Below are 21481 nucleotides of genomic sequence, written 5' to 3'. Positions count from 1 at the left end.
AATATTTAATTGTTTTGTTAAATAGAAGCTGCTGTTTTATCAGCCCTTTTCAAAAAAAAAAATTCTGATGACGAAAATTCTTATTCAATGTGACAGACATCACCTCGCGCTTGTGTCGTCATGTCACATGGTTCCATTTCCCAATTTCCACATAAAAAAAGCCAAAACTTCCCACGAGCAATCACACTAATAAACAGCTGACTCACAATGTCAAAAAAGAAAACTCCAACGCAACAACCCAGTAATTCTGCCTCTATTCAGCCACCGGTTACAGGCTGCCACTTATCAGGTATTTATACATTATTCTCCATTTCAGTGTTGTTCATTTTCACTTTATTGGATGTACTGTACACCAAATCCACCTACCTCATGTACATATTATAGCATATAATACTCGTTTATACCAGAGCACTCATCACACTGTGGACATGTATGTTTATGTATGTACACCTGTGCACCACTTCCACCTACAACATGTACATAGTAAAAACAACAATGGAAAGAATATTTACCCCTGCATCCTTTGTCTATGATACCCTTCCAACGCACGTGAATCTGCATAGATGATCCAACATGGAAGCTCTATGGGAAAAATTAAATCATGACACTGTATAAAGACTAGCTGCCTAGGATTTATCTCCCTCTTTGTCCGTGGACTGGGAGAGACCAGAAAACATGGGCACAGTCCAGAATTGCAGCTGAGTACAGCTTGCTGTTCAGCATCAGAACCTAACCAGCTGACAGGCTGCCTGTAACCTTTATCTAAGCTTTTGCGAATCTGAAAATTCCCCTTCAAGCTGTACAGGCAGACTAAGAACACAGCCACACTAGGAAGGCCATGCTATGACAAGAGCATGGAGCCCGGTTCACAAATGAGGACTTTTCACCCCAGAGCCAGCCGGCTCTTGGCCCCTGGCCGAAGAACTAGTTTCACCCTGGAGTAATTCACTGCAACCGGACATCCCGCTGCCACAACCAGACAAAGGCAGAGGTTTTGCAGAGAAATTATAGAAATTATAGTCATAGAGGATGAATCACTTAAAGTGGTTCATTTAATGTATTTTCACTATGTTTTTGAAGCTTGATTGAGCTAACACTGTAGCCCCGCTAGCATACCTGAAACAAAGCTGATGTGGTTTGAGAGTGTTTTACGGTTACAACAAACTTTATTTCCATAAGGGTTTTATAGATCGATGGGATACTAATGTTTGTGTTTTCCTGTCAGCTCATTACGACCAAATAGAGCTTAAAAGTCTTTTTAAATTAGCGCTTTTTAAATTACTGCCCAAATATGGGCAGTAATGGCCGCCTGACATCACATCCTGTGACGTCTTTGTGCGGCGAGGCACTGCGCTTTACTAGCTAAATCAATAGGAGCTGTTGTACACAGCTGCGATTAACAATTATTTCCAGAGGACTTCACCATTGAAATTCGCGACAGCTATTGTTGAAGCAACAATGCCCATGTGCATGGCAGTTTGATGTAACAATACATCAGGTAAAACTGGAAAAAAGTTTTTTCACTTTTCCCATTCATGATCCACTGGGTTCTTTCGTTGGAATACCTACCTGAAGAGAGAGGATTTGCCATCTAACTTCTGGTCAGAGAGAAACAACGTCATATGCAGCCAACATTTCGAAGAAGAATGTTTTCAACATGACATGAGAGCGAGGATATTCGGTAGGTGTTTCTTTTTTTTAATGTAGAATTTGCTGAAACATTTGTGTACCGACCAGAGCGGCAGAGGGATACGACAAAGCATGCTCACTGCTGCGAAGCCCACTTATTTTATGCAACTTTGGTCTTCTTTTTTCTAAAGTCGCTTGTTGTGGGATGCAGTTTTTTTTTTTGGGCTTGTTTCTGAAAGTGAAGTCGATTGTTTGGGGTCTAAACTAAGTGACCCCCAAGTATCCCTCCGCCTCATAACGCACTGCAGCTCATTCTGACAGCAGCAGAGAGTAAACTCAGGAAGAGCCGCTCTGCCCGTATTTTCTACAGTTCACGGTTGCAATAACTGATGATAACTGCTGGAAGTAGATTAGGCGGTGCAGATCACCATTTTAAGCAGTGATTGGTTCTAATGATGAGTTTTATACTCATCTTCTAACATTGCAGAAGCCAACCCATTAACCGTACTTTAATGTGGGCCGTCAGCTCCTGCCATCACCTGCACTCCCGATCCCCTGCAGTTCTGTGTCTCCGGTTACATCTTCCACCACTCATCATCCCTACAATAAAGTCTCTCAACTTTAGTCCTGTGTGTGTGATTCTGAGTCCATCAGTAAACAAATCATGACAGTTCCTTAGATTATTCTACCTCAGTGTTGCTTAGTAGTTTAGTTAAGTTTCACTAGCATAGTACAGAGGATTTGTTGATTGAAATGCGTTGTTGATTCAGATAAACAGTATTCTATATGTTCTCTGGATATTCATTTGATTTCTGTTAATAAATTCTTGAACTTGAAGAGAAGTTGTCACTCCTTTATTCTATATGTGTGCAAAGTTTGCTGTCAAAAGAACGGCAGTGCTCGAATCATTCCTTTCAACTATTGTCCTAATATCAGCAGTTTGGGCTTATATTCACCGGACAATACCTAACAAACCAAGAGTTATTTATTAAACATTAAATAACTTAAAACAGTACATAATGGCACAACAGCCATGTCTCAGGGAAGGTACAGGTGGCACTATGACAAAGTACTGGCATTGCTCGCTGACATCGTGGAACAGGAAAGAGGAAGGTAATGCCTTTACAACATCAAGCCTCCACAAATAACTTTCATTAAGGGGGAGTAAGGCTATGAGCACCCCAAAAAACACGATAAGCCTCCTGCAGAAAGTCTAATCACGGGAGCTCAGGGTTTCAATTCCCTGATATCTTTCAGACCACTTTCAGACCCGATGCAGTATTGCTCTCTGTAACACTTTACAATAAGATACACAACCTTTGATTAATTACTGGAGAACGCCTTGGGAACAAATCAGGCAGGGAAGATCATACTGAATGAGTTAAGCATACCATGAAAAGAGGGGTGTGAGGAGGCGTTTATGAAGAAGTCAGAGCGTTACAAGAGATCATGCAGGACTACAGGGATAAGGGTTGGCAGACACGGTTGTACCCAGTGGAGAGCCGATTCTCAGCTCAGTCAGCTTGTAAGACGTTGACAGCAGTGGAGTTGATCGGAAATGAGTGGAAACAAGAAGTGTTTCCATAGTCAGCTTCATGCTGAGGAGGAGGAGTTGAGATGGCAGCCAGGAGGGAGTGAGTAGTGGTTGGTCACCACTGCTGACCCGCCGTCAGGAGAGTCTTATGGTTAAGGGTCCAAAAACTCTATGGTTGTCGGTAGCCATCTGATGAAACGCCTCCTGGCTGATGGCTCCCATCATGGCAGATGACCAATGGAGAGGCATCTTTAGATGTGAATAATTACACTTCACTCATTGCACCATTGCATTATTCTCTCAGTGTGTCAGCTTGTTTATCATGTGTTCCTATGTGTTTTCTATACTGCAGATTGTGATTATTACTGCATTATTGTGTTATTGTATAAGTAAACACATTAAGCATTGTACAATCCAGAGTTAAATTCCTCATATGTGTACACGTACCTGGCAAATAAACCTAGTTCTGAATGTGCTCCTATAATTTACAAGTCTTAAAACTGTAAATATAAACACTTGTTTTCAATAACACGTAATTCAGAGAAGTTTGTTAGAATTTTTATCAGATACAAAAGTGACAGAAAAAAGGGAAGTTAGAAACCATTGCAGTAGATACACTTTCAGGATGCACAGTATCGTGTCCTAGTGATAAAAAAGAAAGCAAAAACGTACACATATTTTACCACCCATGGCTGGACAGATCTGAGAGAGTGACCTCCTTCGACATCCAAAATATTATTACTCCAGACGGCAAAACACTGTATTAACTATTTATTGATCAGTTAGCTTAAAATAATGACACTATCAAATAATATTTTAGGGTTGAAGCTCTTAAAATGTAATGCAGATTTTGTTGGCAGATGGTGTACCATCAGAGTTTCAGGCAGCCTAAAAGCTGAAAGGGGAAATATTCCAATTTACACTTGGTTGTGTTATCCATAATTCAACAGGGATATTAGACACCTGGTCACAACTCAGAAGTCTTAAAATTCTTTCAGTATGAATCAATGCACACAAACACAGGAAGAGAGCCTCACTCCCAGCCCCCCCAACTCGTCATAACACCAAGAGCACAAATCAGCCCACCCCCACACTTCCTTTTCTCCTAAACCACTCAAATGCAGTGTTCAAGCCCCAAGTCTTACTAAGAATATCGTATGTAATAATTTGAGGTACGAGAATGTTAAGATGAGCAACTAACTTTTTGTTCCAGTGTATAATTTTTGAGTTTTTCTTCAAACAGCTCATAGTTGTCCCACTGCTATAGTACTAATTATATCTCAGATTTTTGTCTATGGGTTCTGTATTAACCCTAGAACATCTGTATAAATTAGAGTAAAAGTTGCATTCTCTGGGGAATTAAACTCTATAATCATTCGTGTCTTTTAAAGGCAGATCCGAGAAACCTTGTGTCACATTTCAGACGATAGATGAGAAACATTTCCTCTTTTGCAGTCGTTTTGCATGATAACTCAAAACTACGTGGTGAAGCAGGAATTGGGCAATTGCTGAAAGCACTGCTGTTTAATTTTAACTAATGCTTGCATTCCTCTATTTCCTCTTCCACCCTGAAGGGCAAAACAGTTACAGATGTAAATTATTTATTTGCAGTTGTGACAGTTTGCATTTAATTAAACGAGTGATAGGATGATATATGCAAAATACGTGCTTGTGAATGTGTCCTGTTGGCCTAATTCATCTCTTCCAGTCCACTGAACAAGTCTGCAAAGCCTGTGTGATGTCCATTTTGTCATCTGTACCCATCCACTCCTACTGTCTGCAGACGTCAGTTTGGAGCCCCAATTTTTTTGTTTTTACCTCACTGAACGAGGGCGCTGACATGAACAACAACACTCCCAGTCACATGTTGGAGTTATAAACATAGGAGACAGAGTAAACAAGGCAGACCATGTGCAGAAGACTAAAAAACACCTGTTTTTGTGAAATACAGGTCGAGGAGAGAGCTGCCATTTTTCTGTTCTAATGGTTTGTCACTTAGTAACAAAAAAACTAAAACAAGTCTGCAGACATCTCCTAAGAAAGTCTTGTTATTATTTGTTTTTGGTTATTTTATTCTTCTTCTCTGATTAGCCATTTCAAAAGCCTGTACATTATCTCCCCTTATGAGGCGGTAATGAAAACAATGTTTTCCTATTGAATGCTGTGTTTTTTTCTGAGAGGTCTACATTCATGGATGCTGAGAGGTATGTTAAGGCTTTTAGTGTTTGAACGCGTAAAAGAGAGAAAAATAATTCAGGAACAAATCATGAGCAGCATAATGATGCATTTGCTGCACCCCCAATAAAGCTATTCAGACGGGCATGCTAAGCACCATGCAGATGAGCTCACAAAAATTCAGCATTTTACCACACGTTTAGCAAAATGTGTAAAAAGGGCAACTTTGAAATGCACTCATTTCTGAACTCTTGAGGAGTTTAAATGACTATGTTGAATAAGGCACATTCACGCAGTCTTATTTCTTTGCCTTAGAGGGGACTTATTCATTGCACTCCAGAGGGTCTTGGCTCATCACTGTAATGTTGTTTTTAATAAATAAGTTTGTGTGGAATCCTCACAAGTAGTCAGAATGTTTCCTTCAGTTCACTGCGGTCAGTGTATAAAATGTGAGAAAGGTTCCTATTGGTCAGTAAAACAACAAACTCAGAACACAATTTAAAAAACTCCAAATTTTCCAAATAGATAAACCATGTAAATTTGATTTGTACTTCTATACCAAACCACTATTTATTTAGTTATTTTCTCAACTGGGAAATATTCTTGTTTGCATCATTATTTGCATTCATAGTGACGGATAAACTGAGTCCCCCAGATTTTGTGTGGCAGTCCTCTGGTCTCCTCAGATAAAAAGCCCAATTTGCTTTAGAAATCACTTCATTTTACTGCCTTTAGCTGCTGTTTTGGAATCATTCTGGCACAATTGGGGTTACAGATTATGTACACGTCAAAGCATTTGGCAGCCTCTGTGCTATTAATGTAACAACTCAAACCCTAGACATAAACAAACAGTTGTGTCCAGCAGCAAAAATAAGAAGTTTGAGCTTGTTTAGCATTTGCTCTTGTTACTATAAAAGTTTAAAGCTTGTGTGTGAGTTTTTATTTGCCCTTAAACTACCACATTGTTATAGCTTCACTTTCAAATCTGCACTCATGCTTGATTTTTCAGATTGCTGCGACTGCCATTTTCTGCAGGTAAGATACTGAAAACATATATTTGATCCCTCAAACTACACCTGGAAAAAAAAACAACCTGTACCATCAACCATGCCCTTAAAAAAAACAGTCCAGTATTTCTATACCCACAAATCCAAGAAAGGCTTCAACCCTAACCTAAGCTGCAGAAAAGTACAGCACTGGCAGCATTTACGTGTAATAGAAATAAAGATTGAAATCCTAATATTACCAGCAATTTATTGTTACTCAGAGCATACCTGGAAGCTACTGAAGTTCTGTGAAAGCAATTAGTACATCATTTACAACATTTGTTAACATTGTAGTGTCACAAAAATGTTTCCTGTGGAAGTTAAGTAATTATGAATTTTTTAGCTATTTAGAGAAAGCAAAACTGCTAAAGCAAAATGTTTCAGATCCCATTTGATTCAGACTCTAATGTTAGTTTTAAAAGTGAGAAAGGGGAGTTTAGTTTTTCTGTTGCTTGATTCTGCTTTTCAGCTCAAAGTTTGAGTTTGAACTAAAAAAAACTAATGGAAATAAAGAAACCGAGATCTGTCCAGACAAAAAGCCTGAAATAGAAGCCTGGAATAGCAATGTAGGATTTTTGAAGAGGTGGTAAGAAAGGTTTGTTACATTCTGTAAAAAAAAAAAAAAAAAAACACATACATACATACATACAATTATGCAGTACAAAAACAAGACCTAGAATAAAGTCTTAAGAAAAATTTTCCAGTCTCAAACTCTTTGATGTTTGTATAGAAAATGTTTCTAAGGAACAGTGTCCTACACTATTAAGCAGGAAGCCACCACCCACAGCACATTATTAAAAATAAACAGCACCCAGACAAGGAAGTATCTTTGTTTCTTTCTTGAAACTAACAAACTTTGACCAGAGGAAACTGGACTATGACTGCATTTAAAAAAAAAAAAACAGGCCATTTCTTTTTTTAACTTAGTATGGCTCCCTGCAGTTTAAACCACACTGGCTCTGTATTTGAACACATCAAATAAGAACCATGTAAAATAACACTGTAAGACTAAAAGGACATAAAAACATGCCCTGGATAAGAAGCATATGTCAACTTCCTCTTTTCTTCTACCCAGCTGTTTCCGTCCTCCTACACAGACGTCTCTGACTGGAGCTTCATGACAAACTTGTGGCTTTTTGGATCGATGAACTCCTCAGCCAAGCGCAGGAAGGGGAGCGGCATCACCTTGATGACCAGGGCGAAGTCAAGGCGTTTCAGGCTGAAGACCTGGCCCTGGCGTAGGGAGGCCGTAACGGGCTCCTCGCTCACTAGTGTCCACTGGCGCCCCCTGTTGTTATCCAAATACTGGAGGGTGGGGCCAGGGCTGAGGTAGCGCTCCAGGAAGGCCTTTTAGGGCAGAAGAAAAAGTTAGTCACAACTGACCGTAAATGACTGAATGTTATAAATCTGGACGGCACAGTGGGTGGAGAGTCTTGTGAAAGCATTCATAACCTTTGAACTAATTTGTCACATTACAACTCAGACTTATGTGTGTTCTATTTTAATCCGCTGTGATGGACCAACACAAAGCAGTGCAGCATTGTGAGGTGAAAGGCATATTTGAACTCTTATTTTTATAAATGGATATCTGAAAAGCTTTTGTTTCAGTAAGAACTGCATATCTTTTAGGATATATCTGTACCAGTGTGGCACATTCAGAGACTATAGTCTCAAACTCAAAACAGCTCAAGGTCAATTTGACGGAGTACTTCTGAACATTAATTGTCCAGCCATTTCACCAGTGGCGGCTCTAGACCAAATTTACCAGGGGGGCCAAGGTAGGGCCAGTGTTTTTTCACAGGGGCACAGAACAAAAAAATTAAACAATAAAACGGCAATATTTAACTGTGTAATAATATTAAGTGAGCCACTTGTGGTTTTGGAACTGCAGGTTTCAGACCCCTGATCTAGCAGTTGAAAACTTGCCCCCAGCTCAATACGGCTAAAGCTAAACATGAAACATCTTAATTTTTAAATCCTTCTAAGAGTAAATCTGTATAGGTAAAAAATAAAATTGGTCAAAGTAACCAATCAGTTATGGTTTCTTTGCCATTGCAAATAATTATGAGAAGTTTATTTGTCTTTAGTACAGGGGCTATAACAGGGGCCAGGACCATTTCTACAGGGGCATGGGCCCCTGTTGGCCCCTGTCTAGAACCGCCCCTGCATTTCACAGATGTTCGATTGACGTGACGGCATCTGTAAGATCCGCCCATGCAGAAGTGCAATCCAGCCCGCTCTCACCCCCGACAACCAAGACGTTGTACTTGCGGTAATACTGAAGGTCACAGCGTTCCTTATCTTCCAAGGTTAAGGCAAAAAAGACGGGGAAATAATTTCAAATGAGTTGTAAATCAAGTCAGTGAAGTTATTCCAAAATATTGTTAAAAATAATTCAAAGTCAAAGCCCAAGTTTAATAACCCGACTCTCGCCAGATGGATTTCGTTCCGCAGAGCTCCACGCATCCATCTGGGATCGCTCCACTGAAGATGTATTTCAGAAGGAGGGGCCTAATCAAAAGTCCTTGCATATGATTGGATAAACCACTTGTCCGTCATCTTTACTGATGATCGGAACAAACCCATGACGCTGACGAGAGCCACGCAGGGAAAACCAAAACAGAACAACCACCATCATGGCGTGATGTCTGCGGACACACATGCTACCTGAGAGATGTCCGTCTCTGTCGGGAGGATGGCTTTTAAGTACAGTATCGTAAACTTTTGATCGCAGCAAAATTATTTGAGTAAAGCCATTCTATAAACGATGAGCATTTCTCTCCTCCTCTTTCTCTGCCTCGGAAAGCGAGCCTATTCTGCAAACACACACACACGGAGCCGAAATAGTCTAATTTTAACTCAAAACGGCGAAAACATCCAGCCCAGATTTTAACTTTTCATATCTGTCATGCGCAAATATTTCCCATCAACCTAGTAAATGCTTTATAGTGACTTTTCAGCAATGACAAACATGATCTAGTCATCTAGTCAAAATCAGACTGCCTAGCTGAGTAATAACGCAGCGGCCGTAACACTGCAGTCTTCCCCGCCAGGCTCGCCTGTCGGCGGGTCTCTGCCGAGTCCAAGCAGAATTAAAATTCGCTCATAATCCTGACGAACCGACCGCAAAGATTAAGTTTGGAGGTGGGCTTTCTCACCTAAAGTCATCTTAAAACAACTTTTTGAGATAAATTAAGATTATAAAATTGTTAGGTTTGTAAATGCCTCATCTCCTTACTACACACTTGAGGTGAACAAGTTTTTCTTACTGCAACCAACCCCGCCCCCGCAACAAGCCCTGAGAAAGCAGAGAAGTAACCTCAAGCCCCAGCCTCAAGTCTTTTACAGCCTTGAACAATTTTTCCCCCGGGTTGACCTTGATTTAGCTCCATCCATTGCATTTATGCTGGTAGTATTTTACAAACAGGTGAATTCATTAATTCGTTGATTTTAGAAGCCAATTCTTTACACTGAGCGCATCAGTTTCACAATTATGTATTTTTTGTGTTGGTCTATGACATAAAATCCCAATAAAATACACTGAAGTTGGATGTTGTAATTAGTGTTGCACCGATACCGATACCAGTATCGGCCGGGGCGACGATACCGCACTAAAATGGTGGTATCGGTATCTGCAAGTACCCACAAATAGGTCACGGATACCATTTTGATGTTTGTATGTCACTTGAACGCAGCCTTCTCTCCCCCGACACTCACTAGTTTCACTTTGTATTAGTCTTTTTCCTGCTTTAATAAGGTAGCAGCTTGACAAAGCCATGATAGCAATTATTTTACATCCAAGTAGTATGCTGTTCTTCATATATACACACACACATACATTTCAAAGTAATGGTATCGGTATGGTATCGGTATCAGCCGATACTGCACAGCCAGGTATCGGGTATCGGTATCAGGGCCAAAAAATGGCATCGGCGCAACACCAGTTGTAATGTGACAAAGTGCAAAAACAGCCCGCCTGCTTTGTCTGGTTTTATTTGCACACAACTAATGTCTTTGCGGTGAAAACCACCTACTAACCTTGGGTGTCATGTTGTGTGTGATGCAGAACTGCAGATGGTTGATGATGCTCTCCATGGTGTGATAGGACTGCTGCCTAGTGGCCCGCAGGTACTTCTGCATGGCCCGAGCCATAGGGGCGAAGATGGCCTGGGCGGCCTCCCTGGGGTCCATCACCTCCCGTGGGTGTTTGGGAGAGGATGCGGGCGTCTCTTCATCCTGATGACGTTTGATGTGGGTGAAAGCTTCCTCTACCGCCACCACCAGTCTAAAAGCATACATGACAGGATGTAGATGATGTGGACTTTTTCTTTTGTTAGTTTTGACCAGAACATCGACCAATGACTATTTCCAACCTGATGAACATGAGCCAGTAGTTTAACCCAACTGATCTACAGGAGTTATTCTGTGAGATCTATCATTGTCTATGAGCAAAGTTTCTACACAGAGCAGCATCCAGTACTTGTATCTCTATTTCAACCTGGCTCTGCGCTTGCGGACCCTCCTCTCCACTTCTGCCTCCTCGTAGTAGTATTCGGTGTGGGTGTTGTCTCTTCTGCGAGCGGCGGCTGCTATCATGGCTCTGGACTGGCCCGTGGAGTTGTTGGGGTTCTCTGTGGGCAGAAATGGAGCCATCTCAAGGAACAGAGCTGCTGGTTGCATAAAATATGAACATGCAGTTCATCTTTGACTGGACAATATAAGGCCGATGGAAGCTTTGCAGTTTAGACTAACGTATTCCTTATGTGTGTGTGTGTGTGTGTGTGTGTGTGTGTGTGTGTGTGTGTGTGTGTGTGTGTGTGTGTGTGTGTGTGTGCGTGTGTGTATGAGAGAGAAAGAGAGAGAGAGAGAGTGTATCACTTTAAAGATGAAAAAGAGCACACATGCACGATGTTACCCAGTGACGACTTATTGTAATATAGGCGGGGAAATACCGTCTTCCAGATTGTAGACTTTGAAGGAGGACATCTTCCTGGTAAGGATGGACTTAGGGAGGTTAAGCAATGCAGCGTTATAGACTGGGAAGTCACTGTAGTACTGGTCCAGAACCCACACTCCTGCCCTCTGGATGCTGCATTGTATCACAAAGAGGAAGACATGTTAAATTAGCTTACCAGAAATACTTGGCGCTGGAATGTGTGACCGTTTGCAGCTACAAGCTTGCAGCACTTCACACAGGAACCACAGCTAAACCACAACGAGCAAGACATGGCCGGGACGGAAATGATAAGGAGCCAGTGGGACACGCAGTTTTGCTCAAAAGCTATAAGTTACTTTAAAACCTCTTAAACCCAGGCCTTGATCTAGCCCCCACTACTCGGGGAAGAACGTAAGCTTTCAGCAAAACAAACTATTTTAAAAAAAATTATTATATTCTTCAAACAATTTGACATTTTGGTAGAAGCCACACATGGCTATGTTTAAATAGAGTTTGTGAGTGCTGAAGTAAACATAATCGGACACAACTAAGGATCATAAGCTAAAATTGTAGTTAGAGCTTGTTTTGGCCCATTAGATCTCTTACAGTTCTACTCTCGAACCTGATCTGGTAACAACTGCGCAACTCCGAAAGACATTTCAGCTGCTCTGATGAACAACTTTAAGTCTTTGAGGTTTCAGTTCCTTCCTCCAGAACTGTCCATATAAAGGTAACTGAGTGCAAGAGTTTATCTTTCGGCACCTTTCAAGCTGCAAGTATGCGGTGATCGTTGGGTTAGGTGAACCGTGTGTTTCGCTGGTTGTCAACCTAGTTTCTGTTTGTCTGCGTAAAGATGTTTGGAAATTTAAAACGCACGCACAAATCCTTATTTGTGATATTTTTTGGGTCATTTGCAACTTAGCTTTAAAGTCTAAGTCTTGGACTGAATGTATTTTTACGCAAATGCTTTCAAATAGTCACCAGAGTAAAGAAATGTATATTATGTGTGAATTATGTGCGCCGTTTGGAAGTAATTTCGATAAAACTTGCTGTATAAGCGAAAGAGCCCGAACATTCTTCAATCGGGCTGTTTCGGAATGTGACGTCACAAACAGAACTAGTACCGTGCATCCAGCTGCTAACAACACGACTTTCGCTACCGATTTATTAAATTTAATTAATAACTCTTATGCTACGTACCAAAAAAATTATTTAAAAAAATGTCTGATACATCTACAAACTCCACCTCAAGCATCGGCAACTCCGATACCGAATATATATACGAAGAAACGGAGTTTGAACAAGGTGAACCTGAGGAGACTATATCTAACGCTGCCCAAGACATAGAGCCCATGCTCCATTGTAAGTACCCCTCAAAATCCTTGCTCGTGAAGTGTGAATTGCATAACACACTTTTGTCACTGCCGGCAATCCAGTCCTTTCGCCTTTCTTTTACAAATTTATCCCATTTCTTTCGGACCTTTTGATTCTTCGGCCAAGTATGTATCGCTACTTTCTGGCCTGCACTAGACCGCGGTGAAGTTGGCTTGACATTGGACATTCAAGCTCCGCGGAGTCAGCGGAGCACTCTTGAGAAACAAAAATCAAATCAGATTTGTTGACGGTCCCACCGCGTATGGGAGGAGGGAGCAGCTGAGAGCGCGCCTTCTGCCTTCCAGTCCGGTGCGCATGCGCGAAAAACCCGGATGAAAACAATAGCAGTGATCTGGTCTATAAGCAACACTACAGCCACCAACTACGCACCTAGAAGGCATTTTATTGTGGACTTAGCTCGGCAATTTTTTTTAAAAGCTTGCTCAAAGTAGACGTGGATCAGCAGATTTGGTGTGTGAAAGAAGATACTGGAAAACATGCATATATCCTTGTTCGCTGTACCGGTTGTACAACGTAAACGCCTGTGTGTTTCTATGCAAGTTTGCTGTGCGCATTCTTGGTGTTCTTGACCTGACGTCACACGTCGGAAATGGCCGATCGTAAACGGAGGCAGCACTCAAACTCGGAATACCATAATCGGTGTAAAAAATGCGCAGTATTTCATATTTAAACTTAATTTGAACACTTTTGATACATGAATATTCAAAGTTTACCTTGTTCTGGAAGTTATTCAACGGTTTTCAGGATTTTTTTTTTCAGTCCAAGAGTTAGACTTTAAAGTTTTATACTCCAGTCTAATAGTTTATAAGAGCTGTCTAATTAGAAGCAAGGATGTGGAGTAATTTGGTTAAGGGCATCTGGCTTGCTTGCTATTTTTTACTTTCATAGTTTTGGTGGTAGTGTACCAAATTTTCTAACCCATCTGCTAATGGACATTACCTACCAATGTCCATTTTGTACCATCTGTGACAACCAAAGCTTTCAAGTCATTTTTATATGTTATTTATTGCGTAATGTGGTCTTGTGACTTGAGTAAATACTTTCTATCAGCAGGAGGTCACCTCTTTGGGTTTGATTGGCGTTCAAGATCTCTCATTTATCTCAACTGGTCCAAATCAGACCCAAAATAAACAAAAGTAGTGTGTAAATTAAAATCTTGATTTGAGTGTGTCTTTGATTAATTCTAGTTAATTAGAATTAATCAATGTTAATTAAACACAATACTTCACTCACAAGAGGAAACCATAGGTAGTTTGTGGTTTTGTGTGTAGGAGCAAAACTGAGGTAGGCTGAAGGTGAAAAACAAATTAAAAATGGCAAAGTGGTAAAGTGAGTCAGAGTTCTGCATCATGTGGCATCGCTGTAACAGCTGCTGCTCCTGATTTCCCTTAATTGGCTGTAATTGAGGATCTGCAGGGAAAATATTCAAAAACTTCAAACTTGTATTTCACTTTTTGTTAAATGCACCTTACTTGTAGACACATTAACCAACAGCATGCATTATGATGCACTTTTATGAGTTTAATAACAGAAAAATAGATTAAGATGATGAAACATGCATTTTGATCTCTTCATTTTTGTGTTGAATTAAAAAAAAAACTGAATCACTCAAGTTTGGAAACTGCGGCTCATATCTTGATGAATGTGGAAACTGTTGTCAGGCAGAAAATGGCAAGAGTGCAGCTCCAGTTTCAGTCAGACTTTCGTTACTGTTAATGGATTGAGATTATGTCTGAATACTTCCTGACTACAGTGGATGACTTATTGATGGGAAATGTTGCCGTGTGAATCGAATGGATTTTCACCCACACTGACCTAAGATGCCCCACGTTGTAGAATCGGCTGACTCCATCGGCGGTCCTGACAACCTTCAGACAGAAAGCGGGTCGCAGGTGTCGGACCTCCAGTAGAACCAGAGCCAGATACTGAATGAAGAGCAGCGCATCCACCAAAGATGCAGCATATCCTACGATCCCCCTGTAGTCCGTCTCTCGGGGCTCCAGCACCCGCACACCGTAGAAGAGCCAATACGACGCTACAAAGAGAAAGACCAGGGCCAGCAGCAGGCAGCGGAAGACAAAGAAACGTGGCAGGGTGGCCCTGGGGGGGCGGAGGAACAATGCCCACGTGGAGATAAGGAGGATCAGCAATTTGAAGGCCAGAGAAATGTAAAGGCCTTCACAGGGTGTTCCACAAGGGTCCAATGTGTCCCGCCAAAGGAGCTGTGGAATGGCAAGAAACGCCAAAGGAGTGATCACAGAGACGAGTCCCAAAATGGCTCCTAGAGCCGGGCTGATGTAACGGCGACAGTCGAGTGGTAAGGAGTCCTCCAAGTCCTTAGAGACCCGAGTCAGGTCCTCATTGGAGATACTGTCCACAGAAGTACCAGTGACCACAGTGGTGGTCTCACCCCAGTTATCATCCTGCGGAAACATCAGAGCAGGTGTTGTTGATGTTATGTCCACTTAGATCACATGTAAAGACAGAGGCATCACTAAATGAGCAACTGACCCTGTCGTCTACTAAAGTGGACTCAGGATCCAGCAGCGGTTCCCCCGGGGCCTGGATCATCACAGATTTATCTGCCCGAAGGGAGCCATCCCGATTCTTTAAGCGATGCCGATCCCTTCGTTCTCTGAAGAAACAATAGACAAAGTGAAAAAGTCAGGAAGGGTTAAGTATTCAGGTGCAATTATTTCTCAATGTAGTTTTCAACGTGTCATTTATTTACTATTCTGTTAGTAGCTTTAAAAGAATTTCAGAGGGGTCATATTACAACATAATTAAACAGAATAATACACATTATATGATGAATGTCATGGTTAACATTGATCTGCTGATATTATGTCTTACCATAATTATAATCATGCTGTACAATTTTGAGATTCTGAGATGAAGTTCATTCTCTCTAGTTTCTCTTAAACGTCAACTTGCTGACACAGAATCAGCTTGTCACATTTAAACTAATCTATTTAGGAATTTAACCTTGACTGGATTAAGTCATTTTAAATGGCCGTGCATCTTTGTGGCTTCTAATTTGGGTAAATAAAACCTGGGAATATTTATACAGTAAGTAAGAAATAAAAGGAAAGTCCACTGTCCTCCGAGACTAACCTTATTTTTTTCCACTTAAATTTATTAAAATATTTAATTAATTTTCTTTTTTCGTGAAATAAACACTAAAAGAGGTTATAGATTAGCTCAAGAATTTGAATTAGGCCTGAAGTAGAAAAAATAACTTCCGTCTTAAAAGACTAAAAGGGGCATTAACTTATGAACAGACTGTGCTGCTATAAGGCAGGTTGTTCCAAAGAGTAGAGTCACCTCAACTTTTGAGTCTGGATTTGGCAGCCCATACCAGCAATGGCACAGACAGTTCTGTGATTTACCTCTCAAGGTTATCTGTGTGACCCAAACTAGTTCTCTTTACTTTATACATTACACGGCTTTCTACTGATAACAATACCAGACAGTATGGGATGAATTTCCACTGTTATGACACTCAGCAATGTTTAACTATAAATTCTGATGGGTATAATTAGTTAGAAAGACTACAGGCATGTCTTGATGACATAAAAACCTGCTTCACTTTATATTTTCTGCTTTAAATTCTGCCCAGACAGAAGTTGTCCATTTTGGACCAGAATCTTTGAAAAGGAAGCTGCTTAATCAGTCACCTAATCTGGATGGCATTAAATTGCCTTCTAGTAATAAAATGAAGGACAGAGATGTTATTTCTCCACACTGCTCCACACATCCATCTGGACTCGCTGCCATTGGAAGGGATTTGAATACCACATAAAATGGACGATCCAATCAGGATTGCCGGGCGGGATTTTTGTAGATGTGACATATGAGAGAGAGTTTGGATTCAGACAACAATGGCAGCTCGCAGTGATGAAGCAAGGGTGATCAGATGTACCCGAATGACCTGCCCTCGGTAAAAGCTGTCCCTGATTTCAGTGTATCATGATGGAGTAAAAAGCTTTAACGCAGCAGGAGGTATTTACTCGGTCCTGCCGCTGTCGAGACGTAGTAGAAGAGCTGAGCCGAACACACCTTAACCGCCCCGTCGGCGTTGCTGATCGGGCAAAACAAACCAACCCACCAATAGAGACTCTACGCCCATCCACCCAGCAAAATCAGAGACTGAAGACTTTTGTTAGTAGAAACAATGGTTTCAGTTTCAATGTGAGTGGTTAAAGTAGTACTTCAGTAAAGATGACGAATAAGTGGTTTATCCAATCATATGCAAGGATTTTTGATTAGGCCCCTCCTTCTGAAATACATCTCCAATGGAGCAATTCCAGATGGATGTGTTGAGCTCTGCGGAACAAAATCCACCTGGCAAGAGTCAGGTTAGACTATGGCAGAGTCATCTGAAAAGTTCTGCTGGTGGCAGTGAGTTGATGAAGAAGTCTGGAGTGTAGAAGGTGAACCGAAACTGTGTCAGCACAGTTCCCTGTGGTGCTCCTGTGCTGCAGGTCAGCTTGTCAGACACAGCTCCGTGTCCTCACATACTGCGGTGGACCAGTGAGCTAGTCCACAATCCACTGGGACAGGTGGTGGTCCACTCCTGACCGCTCCAGCTTGTCCTTCAGGAGTCCTGGTTTTCAGGAGTGTTGAACACACTGGAGTAATCAAAGAACATGATCCTCACAGAGCTCCCAGGATTCTCCACATGGCCCAGAACTCGGTGCAGCAGATAAATGATGGCATCATCCACCCTGATGCCAGGCTGGTAGGCAAGCTGCAGAGGATCCAGAGAAGACCTCACTGGGGGGTGAAGACCTCACTGGGGGGTGAAGATGGCTGAGGATCAGCCTCTTGAGGGTCTTCATCAGGTGCGATGAATCCTGGATCAGTGCTTGTGTGCTCTTTTTGAGTGTACGCTCTCTCTTCTCAATCCCCCAGTTGGTCGTGGCAGATGACCACTCTAACTGAGTCTGGTTCTGGTTCTGCAGGAGGTTTCTTCCTGTTGAAGAGGAGTTTGACCCTCGATTGTTGTACATGCATGCTCGGTATGAGCATGCATGTACAACAATGCATCAACAATACAAGTCAATGACTTCTTGCAATTTGCTGGGTTTCCTTTTTTTAATCATTCTGTCTGGATGATTTGATAGAATTTACTTTGTAAATCGCATTGGTATGACAGGAATTGGTGCTAAATAAACTGAATTGAATTGATTTAGATAAATGAAAATATAAACTGCCATTTTATCATAACTACAAATGTTAAGAAAACATCTAGAGAATGCCTATAGATAATTTATTTAATTAATTTAACCTGTTTTGCATTACTTTTGCATAAAACAATAGGTAATTTGGATACTATTACGTCAACTCTATTATTTTATTTTCTGTTTGATGTCTTTTGTGAGGTACAAAAGTCATGATCATCTTCTTTTTTAAAGAGTTGGGATGTAATGGACAGCTACGAAATCTCCTGGGATAAGGCACAAGACACACCCCAATTATCCCCAAGTGTAACTACTTTTCACATTTAAAATAAGAAAACACACTACAAGTTCTTTGTAGAACCAAGATAAGGCTGAAAACAGTGCTGCAGGATGATGGATTCAATGTGTTTTATTTGGTGACATCTAGTGGTCTGTCCCAGCCATCACTGGGTGAGAGGTGGACACCGTGGATAGGTTGCAGTTCATCACAGCAGATCCAACTGTATTCATTCAAACTTATACCATAAATCAATACAGAAGAGCCAAATAATCTCATATGCATATTTTGCACTGTGGTTATAGGTCTCTACACATTTTTCTCATCTAATAGCTGTAATTTCACTGACTGCAAATTAGGTCCAGTTCAGTCAAATTTCAAGTGTTTACACGGCAGGATAGTAAGCCGATGTTTGTCCGATCTTTCCCTTCCGACACCAGGATGGTTCTTAAGATAATCATGAGATTCCTGTCGTGTGTTAAGAGTTAGTTAGTCTGCTCAGACGGACAACAGAACCACTCCGACCTCAATATTCAACATGCTGGAATGTCCTGATCCGATACCCTAGCATGTGTGGTGTTCCCTGAGGACAAACAAGCACGCCGCCTGTTGAATGTGGCGTGTAGCCAATCAGAAAGCATGGCGGGAGAAAAAAGGAGAAAGAAACACAACTCACCTTCATTTGGAGACACCCCCCCCACACACACACACACACACACCCCTGTCCTTGCTACCTCCAGTTCTTTAACCAACGGCTTTTCTTTTTGTAAACTTTGTTCTCTGTTAAAATTAGTCCACAAACCATCACCTCCATGTTTATTTACTCTGAATTCACGTTTGATCTCGAGAGATTTTGGAAGATTTTCCATTTGACAACTGAATCTTCCTGAATTAAATCTGTTATTGTGGTGTGTTGTTCTTGCCGTTTGACCAGACACCACACACAGTACGAGAAAACCTGTTACAGCTATGATTTCTTTTTTTATCGATATCTGTGGAGTCTCTCAGGCTCTGAAAGCTGGCCAACAATTTTAAAATCATGCTGCGTGAACCAGGTATTAGACAATGTCTGTGAACATTCTTTTTTTTTTTTTACGTGTTTTCACATATTTTCAATTGGTTTAAAGTCTGGAATCTGATTGGGTCATTCTGGTGTCAATATTCTTTGATCTAAACCACTGAATAGGGGGTTTTCAGCTGACGTCACGCTCACGTGACTACTCAGCGCGTCCGCCATATTGGGTGGCAGTCGTTTCGCACCGTTGACCTGCGTTGTATGACGCCTTAGGCAGTATTGGAAGTGAACAATGGGGAAAACGTGTTTAATGGTTGGTTGCACGGCCCGTGGAGGTGGAGATCAATGCTCTTTCTATCGCCTACCAGCCGTAATAGTGAATCAATGTGAAAAAACAAAACAGCTATCTGAACAACGCCGTCACCTATGGCTGACACGGATATCCAGGTCCGATTTGGACGGTGTTAAGCTGGAATACGCCAGAGTCTGCAGTGCTCACTTTGTCACAGGTAATTAACTGTTAAGTATTTAAAACATGTAAGAAGAATATATTAATAATAGGGCTTGGGTGTCATGTTGACTGCCTCCGCCGCCTCTACTGCCTATTACTACCGCATACTGTACTCCCTCTCTCAGCCGTGTTTTAATTTGATTAATTTCACCTTAACTTGATTTCAACCATGGTAAACCGTTGCTGTATTGTGGGCTGTAACAGCGCAACACATGATCGCCATGGGAAAAACATAGAAACAGATTAATTTTCCACCGCTTTCCTGCCTGGAGGCGCAACCACGGAGAACAACTGTTAGTGATAACAAAGAGTCGTCGGCTCGCTTGGATCGCGGCTGTAAGTCGACCGAACATAACTTTCCACAGTATCCCGATGTCAATGAGAGTGTGTTCTAAACGTTTGAAACACATAGCAGCTCGTTAAAAGTACATTACATGCGTGAGTGGTTGTTAGCGCTAACGGTTAGCATGCGCCAGAGCCCGTCTGAGCACAGCTTACCTTTGAACGAGTTACTGTGTTCCCACTGTTTGCTGGCTTTATGATCTGCAGCTCCTACCGGCGCCAATACGGTAAATACAACTTAATTTTGCCCTGGTCATTGTTCTGCTTAAATAATTAAAGCCGCGAGTGGCGTTGATCGGCCCTGCAGCCAAGCGCCTTTGCTCACCGCCGGCCGCAGGCCGTCAGCCACCGCAGAAGCATGCGACGCATTTGCGTCGGATTGTTTACATTTTTACCATCTTATTAAAACTCACCCGTCCACGTATGATGGCGATTTCCTTGATGTACATAACCAGATGTGAACTGGTTGTGAGCCTCTAGACCCTTGTAAGCTCTCATTTCCTCAAGAGTGTGCAGAGGGTTTTCACCGAACACCAGGTAATGCATCTGGATTACGGCTAAACAAGGCACCGTGGAGGGCATAGGGGTCCATATGGTCGATCACGGAACATCTCCTCAGGTATACGTCCTTATCTGGTCGCTCTAGCCCGCTGGTGTACTTATCCATTCGCGATACGATAACAAGTGTACGACAACTAGAGATAAGGAAGTGAACCACCCAATATGGCGGACCGGAAGTTGGCCAGTGATGTCAGTGAAAACCCCCTATTGTACTGTAGCTCTGGCTGTATGCGCAGGGTTGACTCCCTGCTGGACAGACCCCAGTTGTCTGCAGCCTTTAGCAGGTTTTCTTGCAACATTGTCCTGCATTTAGTTCAATACATCTTCCCTTCAACCTAGAGACAGCTTCCCTGTCTGCTAAAGAAAAGCATCCCCACAGCATGATGCTGCCACCACCATGTTTAACCAGGCGATGATGTGTTCAGGATGACATGCAACGCTGATTTGCGTGTCATCCCAAAGGTTACATTTTCATCTAATCTGACCAGAACATCTTCTTCCACATGCCTGCTGCCTCCCCTTCAGGACTTCTGGCAGATTGCTCAGGAAATTTATTTTGGCTATACTCAAATGCTTCTGCAAGTCACCATAAAAGGTCTCATTGAGAGGTAACAACCAACAATGACCATCCCTTACCTGTTTTTGCGGGAGGTACGTGAGTGGGACGACTTGTAGGAATAGCCGGAATACGTTGACTCGTTGTCCATGTCGGAGGCCGGCGGTGGGCGGAGCTTGCGTGCCACTCCCGTCCCTGAGCCGCCGCCCTTCTCCCAGACCACGCTCAATTGGCTCTTGCGGTTGCCGATGGACTTTGTGGAAAGGACCAACGGTAGACGCAGCAGGTCCACTTTACTCCTGAGGGAATCTATCTTGGAGG

The 21481-nt window shown here is 41.9% G+C and overlaps 1 protein-coding gene across 1 annotated transcript; it reads right to left on the bottom strand.

The window, feature by feature from the left end:
• Positions 1–3705: 3705 nt before the first annotated feature.
• On the bottom strand, positions 3706–21481 carry LOC105917680 (vang-like protein 2). Its single transcript, XM_012852552.3, has 7 exons — positions 21241–21481; positions 15227–15350; positions 14531–15138; positions 11337–11473; positions 10883–11015; positions 10423–10669; positions 3706–7731 (listed from the first exon to the last, which is right to left on the bottom strand). The coding sequence occupies exons 1-7, from the start codon at positions 21309–21311 to the stop codon at positions 7474–7476; spliced, it is 1578 nt and encodes a 525-aa protein (XP_012708006.1). The 5' UTR covers positions 21312–21481; the 3' UTR covers positions 3706–7473.

The sequence above is a fragment of the Fundulus heteroclitus genome, chromosome 14, assembly GCF_011125445.2.
Source record: "Fundulus heteroclitus isolate FHET01 chromosome 14, MU-UCD_Fhet_4.1, whole genome shotgun sequence".
NCBI lineage: Eukaryota > Metazoa > Chordata > Actinopteri > Cyprinodontiformes > Fundulidae > Fundulus > Fundulus heteroclitus.
Note: the sequence above shows the minus strand (reverse complement) of the source record. Positions and strands in the feature narration are given on the sequence as shown.